A 23,019-nucleotide genomic window follows, 5' to 3' on the forward strand; every position below is an offset into this window, starting at 1 on the left:
TTCCCAGATGGCATTCCTCACTCCAGAAAAACAAGTTTATTTGACAACCTACTGGCCACAAAAGCCCATCTCTCTACAAGGAAGATCCTGCAGGCCCTGGGGTTGCATTCTGTTAATTTCATATGCAAGACTGCATATGAGGAAACTTCAATGGTATCTGAAAAGTCTATGGTGTCATCATTCTAAGGACCTGGTAACAGTGATTCCTATCATTTCTTGTCTAAGGACAGAGTTCCTTTGGTGGGCAGAGGCCTGCTACCACAACAGGGGACTCCCTTTCACTCTACCCCCTACCGCCCAAACCCTAACAGACACATAAGACTGCGCATGGGGGGCTTACATGACAGGGCAGTGCATTCAGGGCAAATGGATCCCAAAACAGATGCACCTGCATATCAGTTAGAAAGAACTGTTAGCTGTCCAAAATTCTCTGACCGCCTTCAAGAACCTTATTCTTCCAGGACAACTACTGGTAAAGACAAGACAACACAAGTTATGTGGCACATAAGCAGGGAGTAACCCATTCATACCCACTATGCAGACTAACCATGGCTGTATGGAACACAGCCTTGAACTTCCAAGTGAACCTACAAGCTCAATTCGTGCCAGGCAAACTAAATTCACTTGCAGAAGATTTAAGCAGAAATCCCATAGACCCAAACAAATGGAAACTGGAAACCAATATATTCAAGCTCTTGAGGAACGAATAGGGGATACCACAGGTAGACATGTTTGCCTTCCCTCAGAACTACCAATTGAACAAATTCTGCACCAGAACTCCCCACAGTCAAGCTTGGAAAGTGAATGCCCTGTCCTTTTCCTGGGAAAGCCTCTCTATTTATGCCTTTCCCCCTCTCCTCTCGAAGGTTCTGTTAAAGATCAAACAGGACAAGCTGAGGACAATACTGATTTCCCCAGACTAGCCACACCAGCAGTGGGTATCCCCTTTTGCGTAGTCTGACAAGGCTACAGCCATGGCACCTGCCACTGACCCCCGCCCTGCTGTCCCAGCAGGAGGGCCGGATTCTACACCCTCAGCTTCAATCCCTGAACCTTGCAGCCTGGCTAATTCCCTGAGCTCAACCCTAGCAACCTTCAGGAAGCAGGTGCTGGATGTCATTCTTGAGGCAAGGAGGCCTAGTACTAGAAAATCCTATTCAGATGAGTGGAAAAGATACAGTTCCTGGAGCCAGGCTCTGGGAAAGGGCACAGTGCTGCCCAGCTTACCCCATATTTTAGATTATTTAACAGAAATACTGCACAAGGGCCCATCTTTTCTCCTCAATTAAAATTCATGCCTATGCCATTTCAGCTCATTATAATACTGAGCCACCCCTCTTCTCTCATCCCCTGCTAAAACAATTCCTTAGAGGGGCCAAAATTTTAAGGCCCCCCAGGAGAGCTCCCACTCCAGCCTGGGACCTTAACTTTGTATTGGAAAAACTCAGTCTTCCACCCTTCGAACCAGCTGCTACAGCAGACCTCAAATTCCTTTCCTGGAAAACGGCCCTACTACTAGCCATTACTTCAGCAAGAAGAGTGTCTGAACTGCAGGCTGTCATGGCAGTGGAACCCTTCATTATCTTCCATCCGGACAGGGTTTCCCTCAGGGCTAATCCATCCTTTATGCCCAAGGTGGTGTCCAGTGTGGATCTAAACCAGTCCATTCATTTGCCCACTTTTTTTCCCTAATCCTCAAAATAAGGTGGAAAGGAAAAGATGCTGCATTCTCTGGATGTGCACAGACAGCTTAGATTCTACTTGAACAGAACTAAGCGCCTCCGAATGTGTGACCAGCTGCTAGTTAGTTTTGCTGTAGAGGCAGAGGGGAAAGTCATTTCAAAGCAAACTATTTCCAAATGGATAGCCCATTGCATCCATTTCTGCTACAAGCACCATTGAAAACCTACCCCCACAGGGGATAAGATCACATTCTACCAGGGCTGCATCTACCTCTACAGCATTTCTTAGAAGAGTTCCTACCAGGGACATCCTGGAAGCTGTCACCTGGAGGATCTGTACATACTTTCACCAAGCATTACCACCTGCCTATCTTTTCTAAATCTTGAGCTGGATTTGCCACAGCAGTCTTACAGGACCTGATTGCTAGCTCCAATGCTCTTTAACTGCCTCCATCCTTCCATAGCTATAGGAATCAACCCAAATGTGATGACTGCAACAGTGAAACACACAGAACGAAGTACAGTTGTGTACACTTACCATAATTGTAGATGTTCGAGTGTATTCACTGTTGCAGTCCTGGTTACCCTTCCTCCAACCCCAGACTTCTCTTGGCTCTACCTTTCCTTTTTTTGTTTGGTATATATTATATCATGTGTATTTGCTTTTTGCTGGGGCTGTTCCATTCCATATAATTGCTTCCCATTGTGGAGGCACCTGACATTTGAGGCAAGAAAAACTGATTTAATGGCGCCGGTTGCACGTTTTATACCCCTGACGTCATGGAAGAAGCAGCAGCATCCGACGCAGAAGTCCGAAGACTCTGGTATTCAGGCCGGCTGAGGGCTACCTGCAGGTAGATAACCCAAATATGATGACTGCAACAGTGACTACACTAGAACATCCACATTTATGGTAAGTGTACACAACTGTACTTTCCTTCTGTCTTAGGTACTCTCTTGGACACCTTTTCTGCCTCACAGGCTCCTGGCTTTCTAACCCCCTACTCCAAAGTAGTATAAGTTCTGTAAAGTTCCAGAAGCTTTTATAAAAAGTCGTCCTGACACTGCAGTGATTTTCCTGGCCAATGACAAAGCTTATAAATTGCTCTTCTCTTCCAAACTTTTGCCCTCTGATAGGGACAGTTATGCTTTGGACAGGTATGAGAAAAACTGTGCATGTCATGTAGTCCTATCTCACCTACATTATTCATCTGTGGGTTCGGAGCCGAATATCTGCTCCGACTCTACCTATTTACTAGCTCGAAAGTCTTTGATTGGCTGGGCTAAGGTGGTATCCCACAATACACTGCTCCACATCCCCAGATCTCGTTTGCCGCTTGTAGAGCTCTGACGTGGTCTCGACTTGGCTGTGGTCAAGTACTGATAAAACCTTTTTTCCTGTGAAAATGTTACTGATTGTTATTAGCCTAATAGAGCATTTTGTTAGCTATTGTTGCTGCGTTAGTCTCTTGTGAGTTGAGAGTTTTTTCTGTGTTGTGATATCCCTAACTTCCCTCGGGCTAGGCCCGTTTCAGTTAGAGGACCTAGTCCTCCATTGTGGTGTTTGTCTGACTGTCATTTGGTGTGTTGTCGTTTTGTTAAGAGGAGAACCGTTTTAGTTAGAGGTTCTCCCCATTGCCTGCTTTGTTTGTTGTGCTTGTGTGGACTTGCAGTTTCTGTGTGAGCAGTTTCCCGCCCTTTGTCAGTAGCGGCTGATACGGTTGTGGCCTTAGAATGTCTAAGGAGCAGAAAGAGCATAAGCCCTCGGGCTTTAAAAAGTGTACGAAGTGTTCTTATAAGATGTCCATCACAGATGGACACTCGGTCTGTGTTTACTCTCTTGGAGCCATCCACCTTCAGGAGTCGTGCAGTTTCTGCCACTCCTTTAGTCCACGGGTGCTCCAAGAGAGGAAAAACAAATTAATCCTAAAGGGACTGCTTAAACCGTCTTTTGAGGAGGATTTAGGTTCGGCTCCCAAGCTCCCAGTCGAAGTCTAAATCCTCTAAATACAAGAAAAGGTCTCCGGCTCCATCTGTGGCTTCGGAGCCACCTTCCAAAATCACGATTACTGAGTCTGCTTCCTCTGCTCCACCGTTATCAGAGCCGCAGGAGGTAGCTGTGTCTAGTGAGTCTGCTTCCGCTCCGATCGTACTGGAACCAATTCGGAGCCGGTCGCCAAGTTTGAGGCAGTGTTCTCCAGATAGGAGGTCTAGGTCTCCATCCATCTCCTCCAAGTCCTCTAGGCTTTCTGATTTGGATGTAGATAGGGTGGTGCAGAGGCTCCTACAGTCGCCGGTGTTGGCCAAACGTTTCTCTGCTCCTACCCAGTCTGCTCCAGAGCCGGCTCCTAAGCTTATTTCTGCTATTCCTCCTCCGAGCGCATCCTTGTCGTCGGAGCCGGTAAGCTCCGCTCCGAGAGACGTTCCTGCATAAGCTCTGATACCCCAGCAGGGTTTATCGGTGCCCGCGTTGGCTCCGACCTTGTCTGCTCCGTCCACAGGGTTCGAGACTCCAGTCTCCTCGGTCGGGCCCGAGGGGGATGCCTCGGAACACCCTTCGGTTCCAAGCCTCCCTCTCGTACCTCTGCTGCGGGGACACCAGTCCTGGTCATAGCCTTGGAGGGAGGGTCGGTCCTCCGATTCGGGAGGTCCTGCCTTCAAGGCTATGCGGAGCGTGCTGGCTAGGTCAGCTACTTCTCTCGGGTCGGTTCTACCTTCCCCCACAACACCGGCGAGAGCTTTTGACGCCCACCTATCTTTGGATAGCAGAGCGCCAGGGCCTAAGGATACCCCCACGAGCGGTCCCCTTCCTTCTGAGGGGCCTTCAGAGCCCATGCCTGAGGAATCCCCAGAAAGAAAATGTGCAAGAGGAAGCACAAAGACTCCCAGGACGAGTCCCTCACATCCGATACTGACCTTGAGGAATCTGAGGGGTCCCCAAGTCTTCCTCTGAGGATGTTTCGTTCTCCGATATACTGGAGATCCTGAAAGAGAGACTGGCCCTCCAAACCCCCCGAGGAGGAGTCAGTATTCCTTAAGGCTTTTGGCGTTCAGCCCTCCGCCTCCTTGGTGTCTCCACCCTTCGAGCTCCTTGACCTTCTTTGTCGAAGGGTGTGGGAGAGTCCTGACTCAGTGGAGCCTGTTCCTCGACGCCCCAACAAATTTTTGTCCGCTCCCCAAGAAAAAGAATTTTTAACAAAGGGAGTCCCGGTAGATGCTATGGTGGTGGCGGCAGCCACCCAGAAGGAAATTGCTGAGTCTTCCTCTTCGGTCCATCCTCCTAACAAGGAGAAAAGGACTATGGACCGGTACGGGAAGCGTACCCTGTCTCCAGCTACCTTTACCTTGTGGTCACTGAATTATTTGCCTCATTTCACACTGCTCCAGAGAGATCTCCTTAAGGAGTTAGGAGATACTCTAGCGGGTAACGTACCTGAGGCGGTGGCCCAGACTGTCAACGCTCAGCTGTCTACCCTCCACTCCATCGTTAACTTGTCCGTGCGACTTATTTCGTACACAGCCGAGGGAGCGAGTAGGGTGGTTAGCTCAGGGTTGGCCCTCAGGAGGCAAGCCTGGCTACGCCTGTGTCACTTTGCGGAGGCCTTTAAGTCTTCCTTCACTGATGCCCCCTTTGATGGTTCCTCCTTGTTCGGGACCAAAGTGAAAGACACCCTCACCAGGTGCGAGCAAGAGGGAAAGACCTTGTCTGCCGTAGGGGTCCGTTTTTCCCTCCCGTCGAGACCTTACCCCAAGGCTCAGCGAGGGGAAAAGATGTAGTTCAAGAAATCACAAAGGCCTTTTCCTGCCGCACAAGGTGAGACCCCCTCCCGAGGCAGGGGAGGGGGGTCGTATTCAGGGAGACGTCGCCCCAGAGGCAGAGGTGTCTCCTGCAAATCGGGGGACCGCGATTCTTTTCGTGGTTCCCCATACTCTCATTCGTGAGGGTGTGCCCGACTGTGCTTCTCCGGAGCCAGTCGGGGTTCTAATTTCCCGGTATCCGGAAGCCTGGGTCAACATCACCCAGGACCGATGGGTATTAGGGATAATCGCCGGAGGTTACACCATCCCATTCTACTCTGCACCCCCTCCCGTCAAAAGGATCCCAGACGTTCCACCCAGTCAAAGGGATCAAGCAGCGTCAGAGTTTTCTCAGCTGCTGGAAAAAGGAGTCATCCAACCAGTCCCCCCAGACCAGACTGGATTAGGGACTTGCTCAAGATTCTTTTTGGTGCCGAAAAGAACGGGGGACCTGAGACCCATTTTGGATCTCAGCCAACTCAATCATTACGTACCCAAGTCCAAATTCCGGATGGTCACGCTACAATCGATTCTCCCATTGTTGGGAAAAGAAGTATGGATGTGCTCCATCGACCTGAAGGATGCTTACTACCACATCAAAATGAACAGAGCATCCAGATGTCACCTACGCTTCTGGCTGGTAGCCAGGCATTTCCAGTTTCGAGCCCTGCCCTTTGGTCTCACCACAGCCCCCAGGGTGTTCACCAAGTGCATGGCAGTGGTGACAGCTCACTTGAGACATCAAGGATTCCAGGTGTTTCCATACCTGGATGACTGGCTCCTCTCTGCCCCCATCAAGCATCTACTTTGTCAAAACAGAGATACTACCATTAATCTATGTCACCAGTTAGGCATTACAATAAACTGGAAAAAATCTGCCTTGCTACCCTCACAGAGCGTGTCTCATTTATAGGAGCAGAGTTGGACACTATTCGATTGAGGGCATTCCTACCACTGGAGAGGATCACGGGGTTACAACAACAGGTTCGTACGATGATGCCTCTGAGATGCATGAAGGCAAGGCTAGTTCTTCAATAACTGGGGACAATGGCGTCTACTATCATGATGGTTCCGTTAACGAGGTTACATGTGAGAATTCTGCAATGGCTCCTATTCGCCCAGTGGTCCTTTCAAAGACTACCACTATCCCATCCGATCTTAATCACAGGCAGATGCAGGACCTCAGGTGGTGGCTATGCACCAACAACTTAAATGTAGGAAAACCGTTTGTACCACCCGACCCGGTAGCCACAGTGACCACGGATGCCTCCCAGATAGGGGGGGGGGTATTATCTCGGCAGGATGGTCCAAGGCACGTGGTAGGAGCACGAGATAGACTTGCACATAAATGTCCTAGAGATGAGGGCAATGCTTTTTGCGTTGCAGGTATTTCAGGATGTCCTCCCTCTAGGGACTATTGCAATACACTCAGACAACATGTCAGTAGTGTGGTATCTCAACAAACAAGGAGGAACCCGATCTTACCCTCTGTGCATGGAGGCCATGAGAGTGTGGAATTCGGCGATAGCTTCCCAATGGTCCTTGGTGGCAACGCACATCCCGGGGAAAATCAGTGTGATTGCAGACAAGCTAAGCAGGGCGATCCTCATGCCCTACGAGTGGTCCCTGAACCGCCAGGTGGCGGAAAGCATATTCAGCAGATGGGGTCAGCCTTGCTGCGATCTTTTTGCCAGTCCCCTCGATGCGAAATGCAGCAGCTACTTCTCGCTGATCCCCCCACCAGGGGAGTCTCCAAGGGATACTCTTGCGCACAACTGGCCCTTGGGTCTACTTTATGCTTTCCCTCCATTTCCCCTTATCTCAAGGGTAATTCAGAAAGCGCTATCCTTGGGAAGCAGGTTGATTCTGATCGCACCACACTGGCCTCGTCAAGTATGGTTCTCTTTCCTTCAACCTTACATTGTGGATACTCTGGACCCTCGTCCGGACTTGCTGACATATGTCGGGACAGTTCCACCCCTCACTGGGGACGCTTCGGCTGACTGCCTGGCTACTCCACTTCCATCCGTAGTCAGATGTCATGATTTTTCTCCAGACGTGGTCCATATTCTTTCGTCCTCCCATAAACCGTCCACTAGGAAGATCTACTCTAGTAAGTGGAAAAGGTTCTCGATTTGGGCCCAGTCCAAAGGTATTGACCCCTACACAGCCCCCATCAATTCAGTTTTGGAATTTCTATCTGCTTTGTTCTATCAAGGGTCTGCCTCAGCCACCATCAAAGTTCAGCTGGCGGCTATTTCAAATTTTCATGTAGCTTACGAACCTAGCTTAATGGCACACAGGCTGTGTAAAGCATTCTTGAAAGGCACTCTTCTGCTTCGTTCCCCTGTATCTCAACCTGTTATGCCCTGGGACCTCAATTTCGTTCTGCAGGCTGTCACTCTCCCACCCTTCAAACCTGCGGCCTCCTGCGACTTTAAATTTCTTACTTGGAAGTCTGCCTTTTTGATAGCTGTCACCTCAGCTAGATGAGTCTCAGAAATCCAGGCCCTATCCATCAAGCCCCCATATTTGATATTCCATAAAGATAGTCTCTCTGAGACCAAACCCATCCTTTCTTCCCAAGGTGGCTTCCTTATCTAATATTAATAAGTCCATTGAACTGCCGGTCGTCTTCCCCAATTTTTCCAACAAGGCAGAGTTACCAGTTTCATCTGTTGGATGTTCATAGACAACTACGCTTTTATCTACATAGGACAAAAGATTGGAGGAAGTCAGACCAGCTCTTCGTTTCGTTTTCAGAGAATCGCTTGTGGTCTGCGGTTTCCAAGGTCACCATCTCTAGGTGGATAGCTGGTTGCGTCTCATTTATCAGGCAGGGGGGGAAGAGTCTGCCCTTTCCAGTCAGAGCACGTTCTACAAGAGCTGTTTCCACTTCCACAGCCTTTCAGGCTAGGCTATCGATGGATGATATATGTGCAGCTGCAACGTGGGCTTCTCCTCACACGTTTGTCTCCCATTACAAATTGGATGTGGTTTCCAGGTGCAGATCATCTTTTGGCTCCACAGTGTTCAGGAGTATTTTCCATTGAGCCACCCAGGAAGTAGGTGCTAGGGACGCTGTCCCACAGGTGAAGAATGTAGGCGAGATAGGACTACATGACATCAGTAAGTTATGTACTCACCATAACGTTAGATGTATGTAGTCCATCTTGCCTCACATTCTTCATTACCCCCCACCGTCCCCCAGGCCTGGAGGATTTGGAGGATCACCATGTCCTTCTTGTATTCCTGAGTCCCTTTGGTTAATTTGTTGGACCTCTTTGTTGAGGATGTGTATGTTTGGGTGAGGCATCCTGCACTTCTGTTGGCAGCAAACTAGATCTGGGGATGTGGAGCAGTATATTGTGGGATACCATCTTAGCCCAGCCAATCAAAGACTTTCGAGCTAGTAAATAGGCAGAGTCGGAGCCGATATTCAGCTCCGAACCCACAGGTGAAGAATGTGAGGTGAGATGGACTACATACATCCAACGTTATGGTGAGTACATAACTTACTGTTCTGCCACATCGGCTTTCAGAGACAAAAACTACCAGACCCGTATGACTAGATATGCCCTGCTTTCGCAACTTGTAGGACCTCTTACTGATTTGCTTGATTTGGTAGCTAAATCCTATGCTGTTTCTCTCCCGAGCTCTGCTTCCCAGGTAGGTCGTCAGTAGAATGTAGTTATGATGCTGCTGATGCTTCCTTTAGGGCATCTGTTTGTGTAGGTTATGAGGATATCTTCTTTGTTTTGACTTCGTTCTCTTCCTGAAGACATTCAGACTACGTTGCTGGACTGTCCTTTGGATAATTAAGATCTTTTTGGCTCTGCAGCAGCTGAACTTTTCAAGACCTTGCAGGTTGAAGTGAAGGTCATGCAAGATCTTAAGTCTTCCTTTGTGAAGAGGTATCAGAGGTAGCCTCTTAGGACCAAGAGGTCTTCCAAGATGTTTTTCCTGATATCTTCCGGGGTTCTAAGTGTCAAAAGCCTTCTTTTCCTATCGTATCTGCCTCCGTTTGACATTCAACTTTTTGCCCTTTAGATAGATTCCTCTCTCCCTCAGATTGACTGTCTCTTCCAGTTTGGCAGTGCATAACTACAGATTTGTTGCTCTCCCTAATTCAGTTTCGTGGTTTGGAAACTCCTTTTCCCTTTTTGGTTATTCCCAAACCTCATTACTAACTTCTCACTTTCCTTTGGTTCTTCCGGACCTTTTGATTCAAGGAACCATTCAGACAGTTCTAACCACTTAGAATGGCAAGAAGTCTTATTCCAAAACATATAACACGACACCACCACACTGAAATAGGTAAGCAACTAGGATTCAAATGAAGTACAAACCACTCAGAAAAACTGTTTTAATTCTAGTGAAACGCTAGAATTAAAACAGTTTTTACTGAGTGGTTTGTACTTCATTCGAATCCTAGTTTGTTTATTCCAAAACATACCCAGGAAAGAGCGGATTTTGCAAGCCCACTCTGAACCCCCCCCAGACCTTTTCTTAACAGTACCATCTTTCAAGATTTCTACAGTCTCTTTCCCCCTGTTGCTTCATCCGGATTTCTGGTGTCCCTGGTTTTGAAGAATACTGACCTTCACATTACTATTAACCCTCCTTACAGTAAGTTTTTCTGTTTCTTCCTCTTATTAAGTTTTCTGCCTTTTGATCTTTATGCAGCTCCAAGGGGCTTTATCAAGTGTGTGGTCCCAGTGGCAACCTTCTGCAGACTTCAAGGAATTCAAATTTTCCCTTATTTGAATGACATGATTCTCTTTCCTCTTAGTGAGTTGTTCTTCAAGATGACTAATGCATGCTTCTCTACAGTGTGGGGCTCACCGTAAATCTCAAGAAGTCTGTTCTTACCCCCCCTTCTCAAAACCAAAATCTTTCTGTGTTGCAGGATTCAGACCTTGCCAATTCTGACTTTGCTTTCTCCTCCTAAAGTCCTTTCCTTGACTACTTACTTTGTCACCTTTTCCTCTGCAGGAGTTGTCTGCAATAATTTGTGTTCTGGGGTTCCTGGCATCCATTACTATGGTTACTTTTGTCTGGCTCCACATGAGGCCAGCACCCTTTGAAGCTTTTCCCAGGGAAAATGAGAGGGATCCTACCCTTGATTTTCTCAACCTTCTGTTTTTGATGAGGATTCTGACTAGGATGAATCTGTCTTAGCTGCCAGTTTCATATGGTCAAATACCAACAAATTATTTTAGATCAAATGAAGCAAAAGATATCTTCCCTGGAGGGCAAGAACATTTCCAAGGAATTGTTGGACCTTTTCCATTTTAGCTCCCATGTGGCTAGACACACTTTACACTGCGGCTATGGTGTGGAGGCCTGAAGCCGAGCTGCAATTGCCTTCTGTGATTAGAAGGCATGCTTGGCTTAGGGAGCAGACCCTTCCAGACCGTGTAAAGTCCAACCTTCTGGATGCACTCCTGGACAAGAACTTCCTTTCTGGGCCAAAAAACTGAGGCTGTTCTCAAAAAGATGGAAGATGAAGCAAAATCTATGCAGACTGTTAGTTTTCTTCCAAGTTCAACCTCTTGGGTGTAGTAGGAATTTTCCCAGTAAACACTGGTCCATTCCCTCTCAGTCAAAAAAACAAGCAAAGGAAACACCAGAGGGAAAGACCTCAAATGCTGCACCAATCACAAAGGTCCGAGCAGTGATCCACAGAAACCCTCAGGCAGGGGAGTTCTAGGCTACAGGGTCCTGGGCAAGAGCAGCAATGACTTATCCATTCCTCTCCCGTAGCCCCCACCCTCTACCAAAAATGTAGGAGGAAGGCTATCCATGTCCAAAGAAAATTGGTCCCTCATCACTTCAGACAAGTAGGTCTTGAATATTATCTCAAATGGTTACAGGCTCACTTTCAGAAAGCCATCAAGATGCTCAGGTTTCCTAGATATTCCTAGAAATCAAAATGAGGCCCTTCTCAAATTCTCAATTTGTGCTCATAGGGCTCATTGGAACCAGTATCAGAACACCAAAAAGGAAAGTGATTATATTCCAGGGTATTTCAGGTGTTCAGAAAGGAAGGCTGTTGGCTCCCTATTCTAGACCTTACCACTCTCCATCAGTCTCTGCAGTTACCAAAATTGGGGTGTCCTGATTCTGGCTCTTCGTGCTTTGCTTGTTTGATGTTTGATTACCAGGAAAGTCCAATTGTGTAGAAGCCCATTTTCAGTGGAGATTTCTACCTAGTCGGACTTTCCTGATAATCAGGTGTCAATAAAAAAGTAAAGCATGAAGAGGCAGAGAATCAAGGCTCTAATCTCTTCCTTAATATGGTCTATCTATTGCTGGGGAGACCAAACACCATATCCAATTGGTATGAGCTTCCCAACCCTTATTGGAAGCAACTGTGTACAGGTCCTGAATTGGGGACAGGGAACTTGGGAAGGCAGGCCTGGATTCTAAGATTGGTTGAGTCCACCAGAGGAATTTGCAACCTCTTTGGGATCCAGGTCCTTTGAGAATGTTGAGAATATACCAGTTATGTGGTGCATAAATAAGCAAGGGGATACAAAATCTTACCACCTTTGCAGGTTAGCTCTTCAGACTTGATTTTGCAATCAACAACTAACACTGCAAGCTGACTGCCTTCCCCTCTGAGCACCGTCTTGTGACAGACAGTCTGAGCAGTTAGAGCAGATCTTCGAGTGGATGCTTCTCAGGGGGTCTATATTACAAGATTGAATGTTTAGTCAATCAAATAACTAAAGATTGATCTTGTAATATCAAAACCTGAAAATGTCAAATGGCCGATTTATTAACCCAGGGAAACACTTCCCTTGGCAGCATGGAAAAAAACTTTAAAATCCCTATTCCAGTGGGGGGCCTCGCCCCCCACTCCCCCTAACTAAATATACCAACTCCGAGATTTCTCCAAATTGGAGAAAAGGGCATAATCCACATAACGGATAAGGGAAGTGTTTCTCTGGATTAAATCGGCTGTTCAACATTTTTAGGTTTCAATATTACAAGATCGCTCTTTAGTTATTCGATTAAAGTTTCGATCTTGTAATATAGACCCCTTCTCAGGGAGCTTTTTCTGGACATAGTACAATGGGGAGCTATGCAGGTAGATCTTTTTGCCTTTCCGCCAAACAGTCAGCTCCCCTAATTCTGTTCTAGAGTTCCACGTTATCTGGTTTAGAAAGTGGACACAGTGTCTTTTTCTTCAAAGGCGATGTTTCTGTACATGTTAACTCTGTTGGCAAAAGTCCTGCACAGAATCATGTGGGGCAGGCCCAAAATCTTGTTGACTCCCTTTTGGTCCAGACAGCATTGATTCCCTCTCTTATTTCATCTGACCAGGTGCAAGCATCACAATTTTCCTCACTGGATAGATGATCTCGCACAGGACAAGGGATCCCTTTGTTATTGACCAGTATCACACTACAGTTGATGCTTTGGGTGATAGGGTTTCAATTCCATGTAGACACCAATTCTCTGAGGACATGCCTTTGCAGAAGGCCAGAAAATCTACTACTAGAAAATCCTGTGTAGCTGAATGGAAGAGATTTTCTATTTGATGTTAATCTTGTGCTCTTGACCATTTTTCTGTGGTGGTATTCTTATGGTGCTATCTTACTTGTGTGATCAGCTCAATTCTAGTTTGGCATACTGTTTTATTAAAGCTCGTTTGTTGGCATTTTCTGCTTGTATGCCTTTGATTCTGCCACTTCTATATTTGAAGTTAAGTGATTTTTGAAAGACATTATTATCCCTCCTCCTTGGGACCTTAACTTTTTTTCCTGAAAAAGTGACTGCTTTCTTTTGAACCCTACAGTCTCTTCTTCTTTACAGCATTGAACTTGAACCATGTTGCTTGTAGCCCTTCTGCCAAGTGGGTTTCTGAACTTCAGGTTCTCATGGCAGTTCCTTTTTGGTTTTCCACAGTGACAGTTTGTCATCTTACTAATTTATTTTTTATGCCCAAGGTGTCTGATTTGCCTTTAAATCAAGCTATTCACCTTCCTTCATTTTCCCTTCTCCACACAATGATAGTGAGAGACTCCTCCATACTTTTAGATCTACAGAGACAGCTCAGATATTACCTTGACAAGACTAAGGAAATCTGAGAAACTTTTTCTTTCCATTCCAAGAAGTTGAGTAGCTGTTTATACACAAACCATCTTCTCTTGTATTTCTAAGGTCATTAGTTTTTGCTATTCTTTTCATGGTAAGCAGCTTTCTTTCTCTGCTTCTGCTTACTCAACCAGGGTGTTTGCCTCCTCTTGTGCTTTTTTTCAAGGGTCTGGATACTAGATCCATTTTGCAAACTGCTACTTGGTCTTCTGTACACACCTTTGGTAAACACTCGTAAGTTGAATGTGATTTCTAAGGCCAGAACTGGTTTTGCTAGGGCCATCCTGAGTGGGTTACTGGAGGGCTTCTCTGAAGCTTCCTCCTCCCATCCCCTCTGTAGCTTTTGTACTGTCCCTTTAGTAAGGAGTACTGCAACATTGATAAGAAAAGACACAGTATAGCTGTGTAAGGTATTACTTTAACAGTTTCTTTTCACTTTTTCAGTATTCTGACCCTCTGTCCTACCCCTTTTTCTGCTCTTTTTCTTTCCTTCTGGCCCAAGAGGTGGTTGTTCCGTTCTGAATGCGCATGTACTTGCTTTTTTATTGGGTTGCTCTTTCTCCTGGAACAGTTCACTTCTAAACAGTAGGTGCTTGTACATCACTTGTGTACTTCAGCATTAGACATGGGGCAGATATGTCTGATGTATGGCACCTGAAAGATTAGGCTTTGGTACGCTTGCCAGATGTTTGGTTATCCTTGGCAGGATAGCTGTTTAATAGGGTGTACAACACAAGTGAGAAGTAGGACTTCTACTGTTATGGTAAGATCTTACACAACTTGTACTTTACAGTGTCTTCAGTGTTGCAGTAACTATTCTGTCCCTTCCTCCTCTTCCTAGTTTGGTGGTGGGTACTACATTCCCCTTTCTCCATCTCCACTTTACATATGTTCTCCCATTCTTTGCGCATCCCCAGTCGGGTTAGCTTCCTTTTCTGGGGCTGATCTCAAGCACATTGTGTTCCCTGTTCAGGGCAGAGTGAGTGGTGGTTCCACCTTTGGGGCCCAGAAAGACCTGTGGTAATGATACTAGATAGCCTAATACATCCCGCATCGGATTGGAGGGCGTTTGCTGGGCCAGGTGGAAAGGATCAAATTGCTGATGTTCGGACTATCCAAGACCTTCTGTGGCAGGAAATCTGAAAGATTGCTGCAACAGCGAAAGTACTCATCTTCATTTATGGTATTCATATACACAACTGTGTTTTTCTAGTTACATTTGCTGCGTGTTTCCATATAAATACCTACAGCTCCAAAAGTGTTAATTTTTATCAGATTTCCAAGCATATGGTTATCAGTAACCCTTGAATTAGACTTTTGAGACAAAGGAACATTTAAATTTTAATGGAAGCTTTTTGCATTTTCAACTTAACACCCCCCCCCCCCCCCCAAGAAGTACAGCTTCTTTTTAGGACTAAAATTGGTGTGCGTCTCTGACTTTAAGTTTGAAGTGAACTGAAAGTTTTTTTGTTTTCAACTGATTGTACATATAATGCAGTTTTTGAGTTTCAAAAGACCATTCTACCCTGCATTTTTCCCCAATTTCAAATGTCAGTAACTCTGCACAGTTTCAAGTACTATGATGTCAAAACAGGACTCTCAAGTCCCACATTTGTGCATTGCTCAGCCTGTTAACTTTTAGGGAAAGCAGACAACAGAATTTCATACAAGTCTCTGCCTATCAGAACAGTTAATAGCATTTTTTACTATAAGGTATAAAATGATAAAAAAGTGCTCTTTCTGAGGAAATAGTTTTGTTCTCATTTCATAGGAACATACTTAACATGAATCCAATAAAATACCATGTCCTGGGAAAAAAAGTGCCAACTACGCACATTTTTTTGAACTTTGAGCAGTGTACTAAAATGGCTGTAGAAGACTGCTGGTTATCCTTGGTAGTATAGATGCACAACTGTCTTCATGTGATGTTTTTTTACATAGAAATTTATGTTGGTGAGATTTGTTCCTTTGATACAAGTATTCCCTAGTCAGGGGAAGTGAAAGTTAATTCTGATAGGACACCTCCATAAAGAAATATTGTACTTCAGTATTGTGTTCTACATACTGAGGTGTGACATTCAGCATAACATTCACAATGTAAACTAAAAATAACTCTTAAGTATCAGACATGGTGGAGAAATATGGTCAGCTACATCTTGATCCTGTTCCATCTCAACCGTTTGGAGATGTCATCATGAAAATTTCAGGCCATAATAACATGATGGTCAACTACAGACTGTTAAGGCTTATGTTCTGCTCTTGAGGATTGCAGTACATCACAGTTCTGAATTTGCCACTGTCACTTTTGTGTCTGCAGATATGACTACACTTCTGGCAACATTCCATAGCTGTTTTTTCTGATGAAATGCATAAGCTTTTTTTTTACTTCTGAAGTAAGGGCAAGACATTAAAAATGTCCCTTAGTAGACATTCAACACAATCGCTTCAGCGTAAACTGAGAAGAATTCAAAATGACAAATTGTGACATTGAAGGCATATGAATACCTGCATCTGGAACTGTGCAAAAGACTGTATCTCATTCCCTCCTTGAGGTTTCAGTAGGCAGCTTTCAAAAAGTAGTGACATTACAATGCAAAATGCACCCACAAGTGCTATTCTGACCTCAGGGTTTTCAGGCAATGTAAATATTGATTTGACTCCATTGATTCAGTTACTCAAAGCTGCAACATTTTAGCTGTGGCATGTTGCATATGAAAATATATTTTCTGATGAAATAATTTTTGGTGTAATGAGACCTTTGTGTATTTTAATTTTGGGCATTGATTTTTACCTTCCCTGTTTAGCAGATGTCAGGCTTTCATTGGAAATGGAATATAATTCCAGATTGTGGCAACAGAAGTCCTGTAAAATACTGCTTTTGCTAGTTTGCGAAAGGCCCATATGTCTGTTACCTTGAGTTTATAATTTGTTTTACATCCTAGTATCTCACCGCAGTTGCGTGGAATTTATTGAAAATGCCGTTCTGTATCACAGGATTTCACTGTGTTTAAAATTTGAGTTGAACTGCAGCACAGTTCCTCAGTTAATTGAGTTTAAGCCCAACAGAAATATCCTGTGTGTTGAAATTTGTGTTTTTAATAATGTGCCAACTCTGAGGTTGCACAGTGGAGGATAAGAACAAATTCCTTGTCCCACTGCAAAGTGATCTCCCATAGAAAGCAGCCAACAGGTTGAAACGCACACAAAAAAGAACTTACATTTTTGTGAGCATTCGCTTTTATGTGACTGTACAAAAACTGTTCACTCTTCTGGGGGTTGTGGTACAAAATGCAGTTGTGTAGCTGTAGGTATATACTTTTATATATTGCATGTTTGCCACTTTGAGAGAGGGTAAAATTGTTCATGTTTAGCCTACTCCAGTAACCATGATAAAACCTTGACTATCGCTCATATGATTAGACTGAGTGACAACATGGGTGCTTGAAGTCACAGGGAGCATGGACAAAACTTATTCTGGGGGGTGGAAAAGTGCGACATAGCCCCAGCAAGAGTGAAAGGCATCACCATATTTGACATGTAAGAGGGCTATTCTAAGGTTCTAGGACAGGCACATCTTCAGATGACTCTCTATTGCCAGTCTGGCCTAGTAGATGCCAGCACACTGAGGATTAGGACTAGAAAAAGCTTCATTGCAAATCTGCAGTGTGGTGGCTGCTTACCTGTGCTATATTGTTCTGCGGTGCCTGGGTGGAACATCTTACATGGCCTCCATGAGTAGGTGCTTCCCCAGCTAGAAGTGACCCTTCTGATCTGGGTTACACCAGTAGGCCACTAACACATTAAAAGCTGCAACGAAGAGGGATCATTTGGAATGGGCATTGTTGAAGCTTGAAGTCAAGCAGCAGAAATGTAGAATTGAAAATAAAAAAATGTGCATTTTTGAAAACCGAATCCAAATACATTTATTTTAAGGAGGTTATGAAGTAAAGTTGCAAACTGTAAACCAAACATGGGTTATATCTTCACTGTATTTCAGAATAATGTAACATTCACTAAGTTTTACTGCTAAGATGCACTGAGCGGGTGCACCTTGCTTGACTGTGAAGAAGTTGCACAAGTAAAATGGCCATGTTGCTACCAGATGCACTTTTCTCGCCAACAAGTCGTATTGGTGATCTTTCAAATTCAGTCACGTAACTACCCTTGGTTATTGTACACAGCCTGTTTCTAAAGGATTCCCACTTTCTAGGTTGTTGCCTCTCTGAGAAGAAACTGAAAGACATAATGACCACTGTAATGTATTTAAACTTGTTGCTATCAGGCATATTTGCATTTGAACAAGTGACCTCAGTAATGCTTCAGCTTTTTGCCGTCTGACTTGTGTACACTACTTGTACTCATCAAGCCATGGAAATGATCATCCACAGCACTTTGATCCCATAACTGCACTTTGCTTTTATCCACATACTAGTCTTCAAGTGACCACTTCTGGAGGTCACCTTCAGTGTGTTATAAATAGTAGTAGTAATGTTTCATCTCTCTGATATGTAATTCATGCCACACCACCTCCATCTTGGTTACCATTAAAATTTAAGACGTAAACACACCCGACCTTGATCATGTTAGCATTCCACATGGCTTTAGACTGACTTATTTTAAAAACCTGTGTTCTCAGAAAACCATGGTTTTCTTTTCCCTTGGTACCAGAGTAACTTTGGACCCATTTCTAGCAGGTCCTTATTAGATGAACGAAAGATCAAGATCTTGAACGGCTTAAAAGTCGAAAATGCCATTCTTCAAGATTGCTGCTGTGAGAGAGAAGATTCGGAAAATTTGCCCATTCCTCACTGTAGTGAGATCTCGGAGTTGGTATATATAATTAGTGGGGGGGGGCTTTGCCCCCCCCCCCCCAATAACAATTTTGAAGAACGGCATTTTCAACTTTTCAGCCATTCGAGATCTTGATTTTTCATTCATATAATAAGGGACCCTTTCGAGCAGGTTGAGCATTGTAGGTTGACAGCATAAGTGCTCACTTTTGGAAAATTCCATTTTCATGACCTCTACATGAGATCTCAGGATTTTTTGCTTTAGTGTAGAGGGGTGTTAGTTTATCTGTTTCACAAAAATCTGATGGCTCTCATGCTAAACTCACATTTCCTTCGGGTGTTTAACTTGTTCGTATACCAGTCTGTTATACTTTTTGTTTTTTTTTTTTTTTTTTTTTTTAATGTGGTGGTTGAAATCAGAAGACATTTCTACCCTGGATATTTATCAGCTCCTTTGATGTATGAGCTTAGGAGGAAAGTGCATCTAACCTCCCTTGCTGCAGGAAGAGATAGTTTGAGTAAATCAGCTGTGTTGTTTGACTTTGTGGCTTATTGCCCATTAGCAAAATGTTTGAATGACTTCCTTCTGTACATGATTTGATATTCTTTTGTACGCATGTTGTACACCATTCAGTAAGCATTATTTTCTCAGCTACAGTTGTTTGGTGGGAGTCTGTGTTTGTACTCCAGGATTTTGCTGTTCATTTTTGTGACAGGCTCTGCTCACCTTTGTCAGCTGCCCAGGATTCACCACATCCAAGAACCCATTGAGGAGAATCCTTGATACTGGGTGGAACAGGTACTTTATTACCATATCAGTTGATCTGTAAGAGGGTGTTGCTTGAAGGGTTAAGAATACCTCTCCACCCTTTCCCTTTTGAATGAGCTTTTTTTCCCCACCACTTATAACAGTTGGAAACTCCATGCAAGTCAGTGAAGTAATTGCATATTATGTGTTGAAGAAATATGATGTTACGAGTATTCATTTGTAAGAAGGTACATGCTTTTGGCAAAGAAGTGAACAGACTTTGGGAGTGTTTATGTAGGTTTTGCATTACTTGCACCAGTGCACACACAGTACAGTATGTGGACATCCCTGAGCTCTGATTTGGTAGAGAAGAAATACCTAACCAAAAACCCTTCAAGGTGGTTTCTCCTTTAGAGAAGCTGATGTGGTAAGAATGTGTTATTTAGCTTGAAATCCAAAACTAAAACAAGCAGCAAGATTCTGAATTTTTTTTTATGACTGGTTGGTAGTCAGCTTGTAGCTGAAGTTACTGACTTGGCACTACAGCGCTACTTGATTGTCATTTGCCGTTAGATTTCATTCTTTATACAGAAGTAATGCGTTTTTTCTTTCTTTCTTTAGGATAAAATGTTCCATTTTTGGGTGAATACTTTCTTCATACCATCCCCAGATGAAAATTTAGAGAAAGTAGAAAATGGCAGTGTTGTTGCAGACAAAGACCTTGATGGAACTCACAGTATAGAACGCTCAGATAATGACCGTGAATATCTCATCCTTACATTGACAAAGAATGATCTAGATAAGGCAAACAAAGACAAAGCCAACAAAAACTTTTCTCCAAACTTCAAGGTCAGTAGGCATACTTTCATATAATGGCAATGTTGATTTTTAAGATCACATCACCATAGTAGTTCTACAAGTGAAAACTTGCCTAAGTGTGAGTAGAGGAGAGTATGTGATAGGTGAGTTGGTAATTTTGTTAATTTCAACCTCCATTACTGTAGCAGTGTTTTGAGCTCTTGGAACTCCTGAATGCAGTCTCATAGCCTAGAACAATGATATATTAAAAATGAGCACAAGTGTTTCCTTAAGTATATTAAATTATTTTTAGTTGAGTTTGCTGTTGTGAAGCCTTTTATGGCTTTAAGGTCTACTGAGGTAGTACTAGCAGTATATACTGTTAAGAGGGTGTAGCAAAGCAAATTTCTGCTGTTTTGTTGAAGTGTTGATTAGGTAGATTCTGCTACTTTAGCAGCTTAGAAAATTGAGATTTCCTGTGCCACAGGGGCACTGTGTTGCAGAAGATGACTTTGTCATCCTTAGACTGAAATTCTAGTACTTTAGAAGTTGCCATTATCAGATTTTCTGAATTCAGGAGTGGTGAGCTTATCAATGGTTTGAGTGTACAACATGGTAGGATTCCCACAGAATATAAAGTTTGTTTCCTTCTGTGATAAGGCAAATATAACTATTTAAAGTTATTTTAAATATTGCCTGGACTAGACAGTTTCTAAATATGTTAATTTGCCTTGCAACAGTTGCACATTTGTAGTATATCTGTAGATCTGTTTAGGAGCTTCGGTTTTGGAAGGAGCAGTTTGTGTCTTGCTGTCTTTGTTCCTTTTGAATATTCCTATGTTTTATGACCACTATGAATTGGAAGTTACATGCTACTTTTGATGAGTTTTGTTCCTTGTCAGGTGTATTCTGTAGTAAGTAAAGTATAATACTGGAAAATGTTCTAGCCCGACAGGTTGAGCAAGTCTGTCCTTCCTTGCGAGTGGTCCTTCAATGCTGTAGTAGCAGAGTGCATATGCAGGCATTGGAGCTGACCATGCGGAGATCTTTTTGCATCTCCCCACAACACCAAGTGCAACAAGTACTTAGCCCTGATCCCACAGGAGGGGCAGTCACTGAGGGATGCTGCGATGCACATTTGGCCCGTCTGACTCCTCTACAACTTACCTAACACCCATGTAACAGTGATGGTCTCTGCCCCTTCTCTAGAGAGTGAGGTGCTTTCTCTTCCTCTCTCCGTCATCTAGAACACCCTCCCTGGGTAATGGACCCTGAACCAGATCCTCTGTCTCGTCTGCCAGGGTCAACTCACACTTGAAACTGCAGTCTTAAAAAAAACTAACCACATGATTTCTTCAATTCTGATGATGGCTAGACAGTCCACATTTCTCCCTCTGTGTCTCTGATTTTAACTTCTTCTCTGAGACCTTCCACCTGGAATATTTACAAAAGTAAATGGAGAAGATTTTCTGTCTTGGCCTCCAGTTAAGTTGGATCCATTTTCAGCACGTTTACCTAGCCATTCTGGAGTTTCTCGCATCTCTGTGTCAGGATGTGGCAAGCTGTTCCGCTGTCAAAGTATAGTGTCGCTATTTATTGTTTTCATTTTAGAGAAGGCCACATTCTCATTGCATTCCTTAAACTTTCCAAAGCCTTTCTCAGGACTGCTAGTTTGACCTCCACTCAGGGAGCTTGCTTTGTCATTGGATATTACCATTCTTTTACAGACTTTTGACTGCCCCCCACCCCACCCCAAACCTACAGCCGAGGTTGATATGAAGTTCTTGTCCTGGATAACTGTTTCGCTGGTCATCACCTCTGCTAAGAGAATTTGAGTTCCATGCATTATCTTCAGAATCTCCCTATCTGATCTTCTGCAAAGTTGGTGCATCTTCCTGTCAATTATTCTTAGTGGCTTGCGAATCATCAGTCAGTCTCCCAGTATTCTTTCCAATTTCTCCAACAAAGGCGAATGTACATTATACTGGCTGGGCGTGCACCCTCATTTACATTTCTGTTTATGTAGAACCAAAACAGTCAGGAAGACTAACAAAAGTTATTTGTATCATTTTCTCCAGCTAAGATGAGTTACGGAATGTCCAAAGTCATGATGTTCTGCTGGCTTTCATACTATATATCCCATGCCATACAAAGGAAAGGGTCTGTCATTATCAAAAACACCTAAGGCTCCCTCAACATGAATTGTAGCTTGTACTACAGCCTTTTGTAGTTTGTCCTTCGGTATATGTGCTGCTGCTACTTGGTCCAGGGTTCATGCCTTTATTTCACATTAAAATGACTTGGTCAATGTAAAGAGTCTCTCTTGGTTTTCTCTGTGCTGTGGAATTTCCTTCATAAGACCTCCCAAATGTAATGGTAACTGGGCATTCTGTTCCTTCCGATGAGGAACAAAGTACAAAAGGTATGTAGTCACCATAATGTTTGTAAAACTGCACATGAAACTCCTTTGGCTAGTGAACCAGTTCCTAAAACAGTCTGAGGAAGTATATGGTGTGTACTCTGATCTTGCATCTCTCTCTGCGTTTTGTCAGCTGACCCAGCTTGTGATTTCTCCAGCTGCCAACTCTAACAAGAGTTTTTGCTGCTTCTTACTCTATATCACTAGATAAAATTGGCAAGTGGTTAGAATCTCAGGGGAGATAGTTATCTTAGACTAGTAATCTAGTCTTTATAATACGTTATTCGGGCACCATGTGGAAATTTTATTTTACAATGTGATTACGTTTTATGTGACTTTACTGTATCTTTGCTTGCTGAACAGAAGTGTTATGTGAAGCTTTTCTAATGTGGCTCTGGTTTCAGTGCATGCTTTGAGAAATGTCTTGGGAGGGGCAGACAATTTTTAGAAATGCAGCCACTTACGTTGTATTGAAAGTTGCTTGGTTACTTCAGAATGTTTCTAAGGATTTAAAAAAGGAGATGTTGAATGCTCATTTAAATTCTGAATTTGTGTTTGAGCCTGCTGCAACCATTGGGATAATAGAGGCACATTGATGCATGGGGTGTCTAGAATGTTTCATATTCCGAGATTCTCCCTTAAGTCATCCAGCTTCAAAGGGTAGAATAAGTAGACATG

General features: G+C 43.9%; 1 protein-coding gene across 1 annotated transcript in view; it reads left to right on the forward strand.

Annotated features, from left to right (window-relative positions):
* Positions 1-19,997, forward strand: part of PTEN (phosphatase and tensin homolog) — a 942,442-nt gene extending 922,445 nt beyond the window's left edge. The window contains exon 8 of the mRNA XM_044055599.1: positions 19,746-19,997. Coding sequence (XP_043911534.1) covers positions 19,746-19,997 — 252 coding nt within the window. The remainder of the gene's footprint in view (positions 1-19,745) is intronic.
* The last annotated feature ends 3,022 nt before the right edge of the window (positions 19,998-23,019 follow it).

This window comes from Protopterus annectens, chromosome 14.part0 (assembly GCF_019279795.1).
Source record: "Protopterus annectens isolate FY-2018-M chromosome 14.part0, PAN1.0, whole genome shotgun sequence".
In the NCBI taxonomy this organism is placed as follows: Eukaryota; Metazoa; Chordata; order Ceratodontiformes; family Protopteridae; genus Protopterus; species Protopterus annectens.